We start from the raw sequence: 16,154 nt of genomic DNA, 5'->3' as shown, positions 1-16,154 counted from the left end.
TTAGCAGGGAAGAGAGTCAGTTTGGTGCAGTGGTTAAGAGTGCCAGGTTCTAATTTAGAGAACCAGGTTTGATCCCCCCCTCATGCAGCTGTTGGTGTGACCTTGGGTCAGCCACAGTTCTCTCAGAGCTGTTCTTTCAAGAGCTCTTCTCTCAAGATCAGTTCTTGAAAGAGCTCTCTCAGCCTCACGTACCTCACAGAGTGTCTCTTGTGAGGAGACGAAAGAAAGGAGATTGTGAGTGAGTGAGACTCTGAGTGAAGGGCAGGTATAAATTCAATCTCCTCCTCCCTCCCTTCTTCCCGCCATATCTCAAAAAAGACATTACAGGACTGGGAAAAATACAGAAGAGGGCAACCAACATGATTAGGGGCTTGGAGCATCTTTCCTCATAGGAAGAGCCTGGGACTTTGTAGTTTAAAGAAGAGATAACTCGGGAGATCTAGTGGAGGTTTAGATTAGGCAGAGGCTGGACAGAGTTGACGAAGAGATTTTTTTCTCCTTCTCCCAAAATAGAACTCAAGGGCACCCTATGAAACTGGTGGGCTGTGGGTTCAGGATGAGCAAAAGGAAATACTGCTTTACACAGAGGATGTCCTGATGGTCACAAGAATAAACAGCTTTAAAAGGGGATTAGAAGGATTCATGGGGAATAAGTCTGTCTGTGGCTACTAGCCACGGTGACTGGAGGGGAACCTCCACATCCAGAGGCACAAAGCCTCTGAATCCCAGAGCCAAGAAGCAACATAAGAAGAAGGCCTTGGCTTCTGTGCGCTGTTGCTGGCTGTCTAGAGGAACTGGTTGGCCACTGTGTGAGACAGGATGCTGGACTAAATGGACCACTGGTCTGATCCAGCAGGGCTCTTCTTATGAAGGCCTCGGCCTCTATGCCCTGTTGTTGGCCCTCCAGAAGAACTGGTTGGCCACTATGTGAGTCAGGATGCTGGATTGGATGGACCTCTGGTCTGATCCAGCAGGGCTGTTCTGATGTTCTTATGAAGGCCTTGGCCTCTACGCCCTGTTGTTGGCTCTCCAGAGGAACTAGTTGGCCACTGTGTGAGACAGGATGCTGGACTAGATGGACCTCCGGCCTGATCCAGCAGGGCTGTTCTGATGTTCTTATGAAGGCCTTGGCCTCTACGCCCTGTTGTTGGCTCTCCAGAGGAACTAGTTGGCCACTGTGTGAGACAGGATGCTGGACTAGATGGATCTCCGGCCTGATCCAGTAGGGCTTTTCCTGTGTTCTTATGAAGGCCTCTATGCCTTGTTGTTGGCCCTCCAGAGGACCTGGTTGGCCACTGCGTGAGAGAAGATGCTGGATTAAATGAACCACCAGTCTGATCCGGCAGAGGTCTTCTTATGTTATTTTTAACATGCTGTGTGAATTTGTGTTTACTGTTGATTGTGTTCTCACAATATTTGCTTCACAGGGTGGCTGTGCTGGACAGCAGTAGATCAGCTACATACAAGCCTGTGTGTCGGAGAGGGTGGGATACAAATCGAATAATTGTGATTGGATCACATTTTTGAACTTTACCTGTTGGACTTTGCGGCTTGACGTTCCGTTCCTTGTTGTGATTGTTCATTTTTTTTGTATTGATTATGTATTTTCTATGATCCTTAAATAGTTAAGAATTTTTATGTTCTAGGTAATTGTAGCGGTATATGTTGTGAGCCGCCCTGAGCCACTTCGGTGGGAAGGGCGGGAGATAAATTGAAATAAACTTAAACTTAAAACTTAAACTAAGTACAGGAGCACCTTAAGAGATCAATAAGATTTTGGAAGTGTGAGCTTTCGAGAATCAAAGGGAGTGTTGATTCTTGAAAGCTCAAACCTGGAAATCTTGTTGGTCTCTAAGGTCCTACTGAGACTCGAATCCAGCCAATATTTACTGTTTGTGTATTTGCCAGATGTTTATATCCTGGTTTATGGGATTCATGGGGTTCACAGTGCACCTTGCACAAGGTGAGATCCAAACACTATTCAAGACAAACAATAAAAACAGCTAGCCAGAATTAGACAATAGTAGAAAACTTGATAATGTTTGTTCAGCAAAATGAGAATTTCAGTGCATTTGTAACAGGTTGTCATTTAGTTGTTTTCTAAAACCTATCAGTAAGGAAACTGAACTTTTGAGCATTGACTAAAGAAAAAAAAGAGAAAGGGGAGAACAGTTTCAAACACACTTGACAATACACTTTCGATTTACTGTCAATGGACTTTGTAGCTGGCTTTTACTGTGCGAAGCAGCAGAATCTACCAACAGCTGCTAAAGGCATTGAACATGCATTATTCAGCATGCATGAAAGTGCTTTGGGGTGCCACCACACAAAAAGCCCTGCCATATGCAGCTACTCACTATCTTTGATGATTGGATGAGCAACAAAGAGGTGAAAGGTGGGGTTAAGACTGGAGGCATTACTTTCAGGAAGATACACAGCTTGAAAAAAGACTGGTTCCAACACAACAGACAGGCCACCTCTTTGTGACTGCAAGGTAACCCAGTTAACCCCAGACACGCTGTTTAGAATGCAGGAAATTCACAATTACCCATTACAAGGGGCACATAGTAGTAGATGTATTTATATTTACATAGCAGTAGATACCTAATTCTAGCACTAGCTGCCCTGAAGGGTTGCATAGCCTAGTGAGCAAAGTATTCCCTGTTCTTCCTTACTTCCTTGTCTGAGGTCTTTGAACCGAGGGTTATGTTCCTCTGTGGCCAACAGTTGATGTGGCATTCATCCACTTAGTTTGCTAAAGCCCCTTTTTCAAAAAAGATACCTCACTTATTGACTGCCTGTACGCCTTGTGGCAGAGAGTTCCATAAGCTGGCCGCATCCTGGGTGAGAAACTTGACTCCTGGCTTGTGGCATGAAACCCTTTGATTTAGGGGGAGGTATTTATGAGTTTCCTGCATTGTGCAGGGGGTTGGACTAGATGATCCTGGAGGTCCCCTCCAACTCTAGGATTCTATTCAGCACGTGCATTTCAGCCCTTCTCCCAGCAGCCCATTTGGGAGTGACTACTTGACATTTTTCAATTCATTCCGCTCTCTCTTTTGATAGCTTTAAAATATGCACACTTCTGCAGTGCTAAGTATGGAGCCGTTAACATCTTGAACTACTGCTTTGCAGTGTTATAAAATTTTTACTGTTGCCTCTCTAGAATTCTCCATTCTGATCAGGAGCAAATGACTTGCCAAAAGTGCAGTGATCCGTTGTTGTTTTTTAAAGGACAACAGTCGCCTATATAAATAACCATTTCTAACCACTTTTCTGTGCTGGAATTTAATAGCAGGTGCAGGTGGATGGGATGGGAAGGCGCTGGAATTGTATTGCTTTTTCATCTCCCCCCCCCTACACCTGTGGGTTAAGATGGATGGTGGCCCCCGTTGAGTAAGAGGATTGTGTTTGGTTTGTTTTGATAACAGATAAAGAGAGAGAAACCAGAAACTCTACCGGATTTGGAAGATTTAGTCCAGGAGAAGTTTACAGCCCTGGAGAGAACAAACAATGACCTTGAGCTGAGCAGGAATGAAAAATTTGCCCTTTTTAAGAAGCAGCTGAAGCAAATGAAAACGCAGTGTAAGTCTCTGTGCTTTATTACTTGACTAAAAAAGCGTCGGAAGCAAGATGGAGTGTCAACTGTGAATGAATCCTTTCTCACATATCTGCCTTTCCTCCCTCCCCCTCCTTGACCTAGAGCAGAGAAAGACCCATTCTGCAGGCTGCCCAGGAAGTAAAGTTGCTAGGGTTGCCAGGTCCAATTCAAGAAATATCTGGGGACTTTGGGGGTGGAGCCAGGAGACTTTGTGAGTGGTGCCAGGAGACTTTGGGGGTGGGGCCAAGAGCAAGGTTGTGGCAAGCATAATTGAACTCCGAAGGGAGTTCTGGCCATCACATTTAAAGGGACCACACACCTTTTAAATGCCTTCCCTTCATTGGAAATAATGGATGGGGCACCTTCTTTTGGGGCTCATAGAATTGGACCCCCTGGTCCAATCCTTTTGAAACTCAGAGGGTTTTTTGAGGAAAGGCACTGGATGCTGTGCTGCTAATATGGTGTCTCTATCTCAAAAAACAGCCCCCCCAGAGCCCCAGATACCCACAGATCAATTCTTCATTCTCTCTCTCGGCTTGGCTTCGCGAACGAAGATTTAAAAAGGGTGCAATAGTCCACGTCTGTTGCAGGCTCGCTGGTGGCTGACAAGACCAATGCGGGACAGGCAGGTCCGGCCACAGTGGCTGCAGGGAAAAGTCTGATTTAGGGTTGGTGCTGTAGCAGTGTGATTCTTCCTCAATCTCCTTTTGTCCTCAAGACCAGCTATGCGTGCGTTCTCAAAAGAAGAGACAGCCTGGTGGATGGTGTGCCTCCATGCTTTGCGATCTGAGGCTAGGTCAGACCACTGGTGATAGTTGATGCGACAGGTTCCAAGGGATTTCTTCAAGGAGTCCTTGTACCTCTTCTTTGGTGCCCCTCTATTTCGATGGCCGGTGGAGAGTTCGCCAGTAATTCTCCATTACACCCTATGGAAATTGGTCTCCACAGGGAATAATGGAGTGCCCAGCAGACATTTCCCTCCTCGCGCGCTTTCTGATAACCCTGAAGTAAGGGGAGGGCCTCCAAACCAGGGGATCCCCTGCCCCCACATGGGGATTGGTGAAACCTAGAGTCCCACAGAACAGAAACGTAATATAAAGCCGCAAAAAAAAAAAAAACCTGTGGAAAAATAACGAAAAAAACTGAAAATTATTTCAAAAATATATGTGATTACTCAAATGCCTCTTAAAAACAGTATAATCATTAATATCACTATAAATTCCACGAGAACAAGTTTACACCGTCCTTTCAGTTCATCGTGTCAGTTCAGACGTCAAGCGCTCAATGACTATTCACCCGGCTCTGCGGGAAGAATAAAGTGCCACTGCCGAGCAGATTTCAAGTGCAGTTCATTTTAGTTTTTCAAAGATGTTTCTTCTGTTGCAGGTGCTCTATTAAAACTTCCATCTTTTTAAAGCAATTTTAAAGCAATTTTAAAATTGGGAGTTTTAATAGAACACCTGCAACAGGAGAAACATCTTTGAAAAACTAAAATCATCTGCACTTGAAATCTGGTCGGCACTGGCACTTTATTCTTCCCGCGGAGCCGGGTGAATGGTCATTGAGCGCTTGACGTCTGAACTGACATGGTGAACTGAAACCGACATGATTAACTGAAAGGACGGTGTAAGCTTGTTCTCTTGCACATTTGCCCTTTTTTGAAATTCATAGTGATATTAATGATTATTTTGTTTAAGAGGCATTTGAGTAATCACATATATTTTTGAAATTATTTTCAGTCTTTTTCGTTATTTTTCCCACAGTTTTTTTGCGGCACCCACCTGGGGATTGGCAAACCTAAAAGTTGCCAACACTGGGTTGGAAATTTGGGGTGGTCCTCAGGAAGGATGGAGCTTGTGGAAGGGAGGGTCCCCAGAAGGATATGATGCCATAGATTCCAACCTCCAGAGCAGCCATTTCCTCCAACCTCCACTCCAAGGGAGTGGTCTCTGTCGTATGGAGATTGCTTGTAGTTCCTGGAGATTGCCAGTCCTGCCACAAAGTTGGCAAACCTCCTAGGAAGGCGGGAACAACCTCTTTGGCTCTTTCTGTCCACATATTCCATTTTCTTTTGCAAGAAGAACATAGGGGCAGAAGGGCTATTGCTCAAGTGCCAAGCAGGAGTTTGCTGGTGGGAGCCTCAACCAGTTTTTATTTACCCTTTCCATCCACCTCATTTGTTTAACCTTTGTGCTATATAGAGTTCTTTGAATGAACCGGTATGTTTGAATATATGCTACAGAAAACCCATTTTAATTTGGGAGTGAATTGTTTAAAATGCAAAGGAACCCTGGTTGCTGGGGTGGGGGGTGGGGGTTGTCTTTGTGCGTTAAACAATTAACTAGCAAATTAAAACAAACAAAAAAGAGGACTTCTGTAAAATATATTCAAATACAAATCTTTATTTGCATTTCTCTCCCAGCACTGACTTGAAGCAATTAAGTGTGCAGCAAGTTACAAGCAGTGATTCCACCCCCCCCTCCCACCCCAGTCTCTCTCTCTCTCTCTCTCTCTCTCTCTCTCTCTCTCTCTCTCTCTCTCTCACGGTGCTGGTCTTATTTGCATACATATATAATATAAATCTTGCTTCCCATCCCTTCTTTATGTTTGAAGGCTGTGTGTGTTTTATATTTATATATATACACGTATGCCATATTCTCTATTTGATAGGATCTTTTAAAAACGGATTAGGTAAGCTGTTTTCATTTTGTCACTCTAACAAATTGCGCGCGGTTTCACAACCCAGGATGTGTTGCAACCCTAAAGAGACCTTTGCTTTAATCATGACACTAGAGGGTTGGAAAATGCTTACAGTGTCGGTTCCCAGGTTTGCAGCTTGAGTACAAGAACCACGTAACACTTCCATGTATTCAAATCTCTACGGCTTTCGAGTTTGACATCCAAAAAACTTCTGCCTTCCCGCCTCCCTAAAGGAAAAGGGCAGCTAAATTGTGGAAAGCCAGTGTGGTGTAGTGGTTAAGACTATTGGTCTAGGATCTGGGAGGCCCAGCTTCAAATCCCCATTTGTGCCATAGAAGCTGGCTGGGTGGCCTTGGGTCAGTCACCTTCTCTCAGCCTAACTTTACTTCAAAGTTGGGCTCCCAGCCTCCCACTGAGGACAGGGTCCCCCCCTAATTTTGGGACTTCCAGCATGTCACCAGGTTCTCCTGGAGCCAAGTCCGCTGTCATCTAGAAAGATGGTTTGTTTGCCACATTATATGTTTGGTTTTTATCAGTTTTTATGAGTTGGTTGGTGTGTCCCAGTTGCTGCTGTCGCCACTCCATATTCCATCTAATCTTTTAATGAATATTTTACTGCTGATAGTTCTTAGTGCTGAATCATGATTTTTTTTTTGCCATTGCTAGTGTTCTGCTTTTGTGAATCATGCTGTACTAACAGTATGATTTTATAGTTAACAGTTTTGTGTCTGTTTTGTAAGTGAAATTTTTGGTAATTGGCCACCTGGCAGAGCATACAAATAAATAATGATAAATATCCTAGGCGGCAGTTACATATTTTTACTGAGCTACATTATTATTTTATTGTACAGCATGTTGGCTAGCAGAGCCCCATGGCATAGAGTGGTAAAGCGGCAGTACTGCAATTGGAGCCCTCTGCTCACGACCTGAGTTCGATCCCAGTGGAAGCTGGTTCAGGTAGCCGCCTCCAGGTTGACTCAGCCTTCCATCCTTCTGAGGCCGGTAAAATGAGTCATAAGAACATAAGAGAAGCCATGTTGGATCAGGCCAATGGCCCATCCAGTCCAACACTCTGTGTCACACAGTGGCCTATATATATATATATATATATATATATATACACACACACACACACTGTGGCTAATAGCCACGGATGGACCTCTGCTCCATATTTTTATCTAACCCCCTCTTGAAGCTGTCTATGCTTGTAGCCGCCACCACCTCTTGTGGCAGTGAATCCCACATGTTAATCACCCTTTGGGTGAAGAAGTACTTCCTTTTATCTGTTTTAACCCGACTTCTCAGCAATTTCATCGAATGCCCACGGGTTCTCATATTGTGAGAAAGGGAGAAAAGGACTTCTTTCTCTACTTTCTTCATGTTTCCCCAGCTTGCTGGGGGGGGGAGGTGTATATGACTAGGGAAGGCAATGGCAAACTACCCCGTAAAAATGTCTGCTGTGAAAACGTTGTGAAAGCAACGGCACCCCAGAGTTGAAAACGACTGGTGCTTGCACAGGGGACTACCTTTACCATTTTATGTTGGCTAGCAAATATTTTTACAGCCCTTAGGTGCAAATCGTGCAAGTTGCTGTGCTTTAGCATTTTAGTTCTTGCATGCAGCCCCAGGGAGGGGCTGCAGATCAGTGGAAGAGCTTCTGCTTGACTTGCAGAACGTCCAAGTTCAATCCCCACTATCTCCAGTTAAAAAGGACCAGGCAGTAGGTGATGTGAAAGACCTTTGCCTAAGACCCCAGAGAGCCACTGCCAGATGGATCCATGGTCTGATTCAGTATAAGGTAGCTTAATATGTATCATGTATGTATATCATGTGTAGCAGTTCAAAAATATGAGGTTGTTGTTGCTGTTTTCCCCATATTAACTGGAGGGATCTGACCAAGACTGCTTGGCATTCTCTGAGTGCAGTTTGGTATAATGGTTAAGTGTTCAGGCTTTAATCTGGGATTTAATTCCCCATTCCTCCACATGCAGCTACTGATGTTACCTTAGGTCAGTCATAACTCTCTTAGAGCTGTCATCTCAAGAGCAGTTCTCAGAGAGCTCTCTCAGCTCCACCTACCACACTGGATGTCAGTTGTAGGAAGGGGAAGGGAAAGGAGATTGTAAACTGCTCTGAGACTCTGAGTGAAGGGTGAGATATACATCTAATCTCCTCGTCCTCCTTTCTTCTTCTTTCTTCAAAGACTTGAAATACTAGCAATTGTAAGGTTTGTTCAAAATCATACCTAGCATTCATACTGCTTCCTTGTCTTCAGTGGGTGTTAGAATAAGCTCAAAGCAGTATAGAGGCCAGTGTGGAGAGGCCTGGGTCTGAATCTTTTCTCTGCTGTGGAAGTTTGCTGGGTGACCTTGGGTCAGTCACTTTCTCTCAGCCTAACTTACCTCATAGCGTCAGTGCTGTGAGGGTCAAATGGGGGAAGAAGACCCACACATGCCCCTCTGAGCTTCTAAGAGGAGGCATGGGATAAACATATGCGAGGCAAAAAGTGGATTCAGTCAGGTGGAAGACAGGTGGCGGCTTGGGTGCTGGCCCTTGCAGAGGGACCACAAACAAAGGAGACCTGGAATTTCTCCAGAGCTACAGAACAACAAGAGAGAATTTCAACAGGTATAGAGAATTTCATCATGTTGCAAACTAAAAACCAGCACCTGATTGTAATTCTCTCTTTTGCACAACTCTTAAAGGTGCAGGAGATTATACCAGGCTGCCCTCCGCTCGGAATTTGTCAAGTCTGACCTCAAATGGAGGCTGTCATAGGATATCATTTGGAACACGGAATCTTACTTTTCAAGTCCGTGATGCACTGCGGCATTGGGTTCACTTTCAATGCAGCCAGCTTCCAAAACGCATCCAGTCTCTGCATTCTGAAAGGCTGGATAAACTGCTCTCCTTGCTCCTCTTTCTTCTTTTTCCTCCTACCTCCTGGTGCAGCCTTAATTTCTTCCCTCCCTTTCAGAGTGTTCAGGATACCTCCCAAGTTTAACAGTGAGACGAAGTTTCAGAGCCGCAACACTGAAGGTGAAGATGTTAAATTAAAGGCCAGCCATAACTACATTTATGCATGAAGGAATCCCGATAATCCAAGTGCTTAAAAAACCCCCGTCACGTGACTAAAACTTTATGGTAGGATCTGGGTGTGCACACCTTCTGCAGGCAATGGCAGGGTGGGAAACAGGTCGAGCTCCGGCTATGACAAACACCTGGAAATTAGGAATTGCAACATAATGGCTGGGCAGCAGCAATTTATCACTGCGCAGAGGATGAAAATTATACGAGCTTGAGGTCAGCCGCTTGCAATTGTCAATCTTGTTAAAGCTGAATTCCAAAAAGGAAGAGGCAATAGAGATCCCATTGCAAACTAACTCTCTTCCTGCTTGAGTTTAACTTCCAAGGGAAATATGTGTCCATCTTCTTTCTTCTTGGTAGTGGTGAAAACTGCTGTCAAGTTACGGGCAAGGGACATTTCAAGGTGATTGGCTGTTGCTGCTTTTGTGTAGCAACCCTGAACTTCTTGCAGTTGAGTGGGGAGCAATTTCACCAGAGAGCTCCCCACCCCCCCTTCATCCATTTCAACACCTTATCCCCACTTTTTTAATCTAACATACCGATGTCAAACCTCACGAGTAGACTGACTCTTCATTTTGCCTTACTGTTGGGAGTGCATCCATCTTGCTTGGCTTTTGTAAGTTTTACAACATAGCATTAAATTAAAATGGTGTGAAATTGTGCTTTCTCTTCAGGCAGATAAGATCTTTGGGTTTTGTAGCATTGTAGCGTGCTGGTTCAAAGGTTTTTATGTACCCTGGCAGAATGCAGTGACGGAATACCATCTTTGCCTCCGATTTGTTTTCGTCATCGTTATTTACATCCACACTTTGCCTGGTCTGCTTTAGGCCTGCCTATGTTGACCTTGGCTCAGGGGAGAGTATTCCAGAAGAGTAAAGCAGACCCTCTTCCATTGGTGAGTGAATGGATGTGTACAGAAATAGGTGTTATTTCCTTCCTCCTCCTCCCCCCTCCTCCAGCGTGTATATCAGGGCCCCCTAACCTTTTTGAGTCTCTGGGCACCTCTGGAATTCTGACACCGTGAGGTTGGACACAGACACAAAATGGCTGTCCCAGATAGCTGCCTCAGGAGGTGAAGTTAGCCACAGAATGACTGCTGTAGTGAAGACCCTTGGGCTGTGCTGGAGAGCCAGTTTGGTGTAGCGGTTAAGTGCATGGACTCTTAATCTAGGAGAGCCCGGTTTGATTCCCCCACTCCTCCACCTGCACCTGCTGAGTGACTTTGGGTCCATCCCAGCTCTTGACAGCCCCACGTACCTCACAGGGTGTCTGTTGTGGGGAGAGGCAGGGAAGGAGATGGCAAGCTGCTCTGAGACTCCGAGTGAAGGATGGGCCATACATCCAATCTCCTCCTTCAAATCTACACAGCCAATCAAATCTCCAGTAACCAATCAGAACCCTTGCTAGGCTGAAGCCCCACCTGGCCTTCACCCACTTTCTAAAAACACTTGCAGGCATCAGGAAAGGGGTCAGTGGGCCCCTTAATGCCCATAGGCACCACGTTGGGGGTTTTTATATATAGGCTTTTCTGTAGGGGGGAACTGTCAGGCAAGTGACCCTTAAAGATGGTGGTGGAAAGAGCTTTGAAGTTGCAGCTGATTTATGGCAACCAATCTTCCCTCTAATTCCACCCCCCCCCCCCCCCCCACTGAGCAGAGCAGTTCACACCCTGGGCAGAATATGGGCCATGAGCAGTGCAAGCCCCTGCACAGCTCCAGATTGCTGCTGAGTGAGTCTTCCTGGGTTAACAAGTGGCTGCTCACGTGAACAGCTTAGAGCAGGGGTGTCCAACATGCGGCCCAGGGAATGAATCAGGCCCCTGGAGGGTTCCTATCAGGCCCCCAAGCAACTGGCTCTCATCTGCTTCCTTCTCTCTCTTGCTTCCTTCTGCATCACAGCTTGCTTTGCAAGGCTTGCTCAATCGCGCAGAAATTACAGAGCAAAACTTCTATTTTCTCCACTGGCTTAGGCTCTTCCCTTGGGGAGGATGCTGGGGCGGGGGAGGCAGAGCTTGCTTTGCTAGGCTTTCTCAATTGCACAGCAGAGCTACTGAGCCAAGCCTCTCTTCCTTTTATTGGCTGAAGCTCCTCCCCCTCCTGGTCCCCGAGGGAAGGAAGGAAAGAGCCAGAGCTTCCTTTGCCCAGTTCCCTGGATCCCATAAGAGAAATGCACAGAAAGCTCCTTTAAGACCAACAAGTGATGATGTTTTAAGCATGTTTAAGGTTTTTTTTTTTTTTAAAAAAATCTTTAGTTGTGTTTGTGTCCTTTATAAAGTTTATATCTCTGCTACCAAGGCCTCGGATTCAGAGGGAGCTCCCAGGAGCACAGTTCCTGAACCTTTCTGAGAGTTCCACCTCCTCCTTCCCACCTCGTCCATTGAATAGTCGGTGCAGCTGCATAACAATCCCGGATGAGCTCCACCACCTATTTTTCTACAAAACAAACCCTGCTGCTACCTAATCTTAAATAGGTATGCGCATGGCCTGCCCCGACATGGCCCGGCCCAACAAGGTCTCATTTATGTCAGATCAGGCCCTCATAGCAAATGAGTTTGACACCCCTGGCTTAGAGGGAACTTTGATTGGCAACCCCATAGGGGTCTTCAAGGCAAGTTAGTATTACCTTAAAATACATACCCTCCAGTCTTGAGCCTTATGGGTTCATGAGCTGGCTCCCAGCTTATCGCTGGGATTTGCTGTTCAAGGGAATGAATGCAGGAACTCCTTTGCATATTTGGCCACACACCCCTGATGCAGCGAAAACTCCTGGAGCTTACAGTAGGCCCTGTCAGAAGAGCCCTGTAAGCTCTTGGAGGATTGGCTACATCAGGGGTATGTGGCCTAATATGCAAAGGAGTTCCTGCTACAAAAAAAGCCCTGAATGTATATCTTGGAAAGTCTGGGAGATTCAACATATTGGTAAGGGCAAAGATTATTTAAGGGTACGTTATCAGTTTTGACAGTCTCTTGGCTTGTAGCACCTGAGTCTCTGGGAGGAAGGTGGCAACTCTCCCTTTGTGATGAAACTTCTGTGCCGTAACTGTTGGTGGGAAATCTTAAAAGCCTGCTTTACAAATACTGGAAAGGCAAAATTTAAATTAGGACATTTTGCAAGGAGAAGAGCAGAACTTGGTCAAACACAGACGATGATCTTTATCTTTTGGTTTTGTTTTTTTTTAAGCGTGTTGATTTATACTTTTAAATAGTTGCTCTTGAGTTGAAGTTGCTGGGGAGTGTCTGAGATGGCAACATCTGCAGCAGGTGTTGGGCTTTTTAAAAAAAATGCTCACATCGTTAGATCTGGGATAGCAAAGTAAGAGGCTGCTGAAGGAGCTGTATTGTAAATTCATAAACTAGTCCCCTAAGGGAATAGAGCAAGGGCTGGAATAATAACAAAAGAACTTCAGAGGAGGACTCTGGTGCGAAATTGCTGCGTTAGTGTCAAGCTTCTGGATGCATTTGATCTTATTAGGCCTCAATAAAGACAAGGGTTTCCTGTCACATGGCAGATGGGATAGCATAGCAAGCCTATCAAAGAGGGTGTTATCGCCTATGAACACTTTTCCAAATTGTGCTTGTTAATATACAGCGGGGTTTGCTTGGAAATGGCACAGGTTGTCACTTTTGCATTTCTGTGCTTTTTGACCCCACTATTTAATTCCCCCCCTCCTTTGCCTCTTTATATATAGAATCATAGAATCATAAAGTTGGAAGGGACCTCCAGGGTCCAACCCCCTGCATGATGCAGGAAACTCACAAATACCTCCCCCTAAATTCACAGGATTCTAATTGCTGTCAGATGGCCATCTGGCCTCTGTTTAAAAACCTCCAAGGAAGGAGAGCCCACCACCTCCTGAGGAAGCCTGTTCCACTGAGGAACTGCTGTAACGGTCAGGAAGTTCTTCCTGATGTTGAGCCGGAAACGTTTTTGATTTAATTTCAACCCACTGGCACTGTCCTACCTTCTGAGGCCACAGAAAATAATTCCACACCATCCTCTATATCAGGGATGGCCAACGATAGCTCTCCAGATGTTTTTTGCCTACATCTCCCATCAGCCCCAGCCATGCTGGCTGGGGCTGATGGGAGTTGTAGGCAAAAAACATCTGGAGAGCTACCATTAGCCACCCCTGCTCTATATGACAGCCCTTCAAGTACTTGAAGATGGTGATCGTATCACCTCTCAGCCGCCTCCTCTCCAGGCTAAAAATGCCCAGCTCCTTCAGCCTTTCCTCACAGGACTTGGTCTCCAGACCCCTCACCATATAATCTTCCATCTGAGGATGCATTGTGTGTTTTAGCTCCAGTCTGTGAAAACTGCAATAAATCAGTTAGAGATACCAAATGAGAGCCAGTTTGTTGTAGTGGTTAAGTGTGCGGACTTGTATCTGAGAGAACCGGGTTTGATTCCCTACTCCTCCACATGCACATGCTGATGTCACAAGGAGTCAAAGAGCTGTCTCAGCTCCACCTACCTCACAGGATGTCTGTTGTAGGAAGGGAAAGGAGATTGTAAGCCACTCTGAGACTCTTTCAGGTAGTGAAGGGCAGGGTATGAGTCCAATCTCTTCTCTTCAAATGTCCTCTTTTTAGGGAAGATGTCCACTTGTTTTAGTTTCTGTCCTCTTTAGGAATCTTGGAAGGTTAGGAATATCCCTAGTTAGTAGCAATCATCACAGCTTACATAGTAGGGGGTATTTAAAATGAGATTTGTCATAGTGATCACTTCTTTGAAGTAGTCAGGAAATATGTCTTATTTTTTTTGCTTTTCAAAGTATGGTAGCCCTCAATCAGTGTGTTAAAATGCCTCCAGTTTTGATGCTATCAAACTAACATGGCTCCCTTCTCTGGAATCTGTAATAATACCCTGCATGTCTGTAGTGATGGGGAATATTCCATTTCAGTACACTTCTGCGACAATTGCAAGTGCATTTTGTAATGTGCATTGAAAGTGGATCGAAAGTGTGTTATTTAGCATGTTTGAAAGCCCCATATGTCAGATACGCTGTTCGAATACTTTCACCAAGAATACTCATCTCATTAGCCTCCTGTTACAAATTAGGGGCAGTCTAGGCTTATCAACCTCCAGGTAGGGCCTGGAGAGCTTCCAGAATTACAACCAGTTGCCATATGACACAAATCTCTTGGAGGAAATAGCAGTTTTGGAAAGTGGGTTGCATGACTTTATACCCTGCTGAGGTCCTTCCCCTTCCCAAACCTCACTTCCCTAGTCTCCACCCCCAAATCTCCAGGCATTCCCCCAAATCACTGCTGGTAACCTTAGCAGCAGATGAGTTAGAAGACTGCAGAAAGTGAACTGCCTTTCACAGATTCACAGCAGAAATATGATTTGCACTGGGGACTCCCCATTTTGAAGGCTCAGCCGCTTCCCTGCGGTAACTCTCCTAGAGGCAGGACCAGTTGACAACCCACAACAAGCAGCAATGCTGTCCTTTTCCAATGTAGTTAATTTATTCACTCAGCACCCCAGTGCAGTTAGCCTAGATAAGTAGTGCTGTTTTCACTTGACAGGTGATAAATCAACGATGTTAAGTCAGCCTGCCCAAAAATACTAAACAAGCAACACACTGGTAGAAGAAGATCTTGTGTTTGAAGTGTTCCTAACCAGAGGACAAGGTGATAGGGACGTTGTTGTTTCAGGGGTGGAATTCTAGCAGGAGCTCCTTTGCATATTAGGCCACACACCCCTGATGTAGCCAATCCTCCAAGAGCTTACAAGGCTCTTTTTTCTAAGCTCTTGGAGGATTGACTACATCAGGGGTGTGTGGCTTAATAAGCAAAGGAGCTCCTGCTAGAATTCCACCCCTGGTTGTTTTGTTTCTGATCCCATGTGGTGACGTTTTTGGGGTTCGCCTTATTTTCATCACTGAGCATCTAGGTGCGATTGTTAAACCACTTTATGCTGTTTCTATGCCATGTGTATGTGTCTGAGCCCCCTGAAATGTTGAACAAGGCGTACATTTTTAACAGGGTGGAAAAATTCTGCACAAGGAAAGAGAAGGGGGTGTGGCGGTAAAGCTTCATGAATTCAAAGTGGCTAGCTTGTTAAATTTGGTCTCAGCTCTTTCCCAACCTTTCTTTCTGTTTGGTTAAAAAAGTTGTCTGCCTTCTTGCTGTTAAGGGTGGGAATTCAACTGTGGTTTGGAAATGGTGTCTTATTTTGTAAGAGCTTCAGTGCTGTGCCACTACTGTGTGTAGCTTGGAAAGGGTAAGGTGCTGTCTGTTCCAACTGAGTAGATCTCTCTTTTCTTTGCTTAGTTTTAGCCTTGTGACACAAGAACTGCCTACCCTCTAGGTAGGAGATAAATCTAGGGAATCACGGTGAACCAGGGAAGTACAAGAATTTGAAAACACCATGCTGTGATTCGATAAAGACTTAGTATAAATTTCGTTCATTCACTTCAACAAACAATAGGTGTTATCAGGGGTTTTTTTTGTAGAAAACGCCCAGCAGGAACTCCTTTGCATATTAGGCCACACCTCCAGACATCACCATTATTTCACACAGGGCTTTTTTGTAGAAAAAGCCTAGCAGGAACTCATTTGCATATTAGGCCACACCCCTGACACCAAGCCAGCCGGAACTGTGTTCCTGTGTGTTCTTGCTCAAAAATAGGCCCCTGGTGTTATTATCACCTTACATATGGAATTCTTTTTTAAAAAAATACCAAAAAACTTAGCACAGTTTCACAATGGTATATCACTTTCTCATAAGATCCCTTGTAGGCTCAAGACAAATCCAGTCA

The 16,154-nt window shown here is 45.1% G+C and overlaps 1 protein-coding gene across 1 annotated transcript in view; it reads left to right on the top strand.

Moving 5' to 3' along the window:
- NSMCE2 (NSE2 (MMS21) homolog, SMC5-SMC6 complex SUMO ligase) overlaps nucleotides 1-16,154 on the top strand; it is a 367,190-nt gene that overhangs the window by 152,316 nt on the left and 198,720 nt on the right. Inside the window, exon 3 of the mRNA XM_060243225.1 lies at nucleotides 3,432-3,585. Coding sequence (XP_060099208.1) covers nucleotides 3,432-3,585 — 154 coding nt within the window. The remainder of the gene's footprint in view (nucleotides 1-3,431; nucleotides 3,586-16,154) is intronic.

Source organism: Heteronotia binoei, chromosome 7 (genome assembly GCF_032191835.1).
Source record: "Heteronotia binoei isolate CCM8104 ecotype False Entrance Well chromosome 7, APGP_CSIRO_Hbin_v1, whole genome shotgun sequence".
Taxonomy (NCBI): domain Eukaryota; kingdom Metazoa; phylum Chordata; class Lepidosauria; order Squamata; family Gekkonidae; genus Heteronotia; species Heteronotia binoei.
This window is presented reverse-complemented; position numbering and strand designations above follow the sequence as displayed.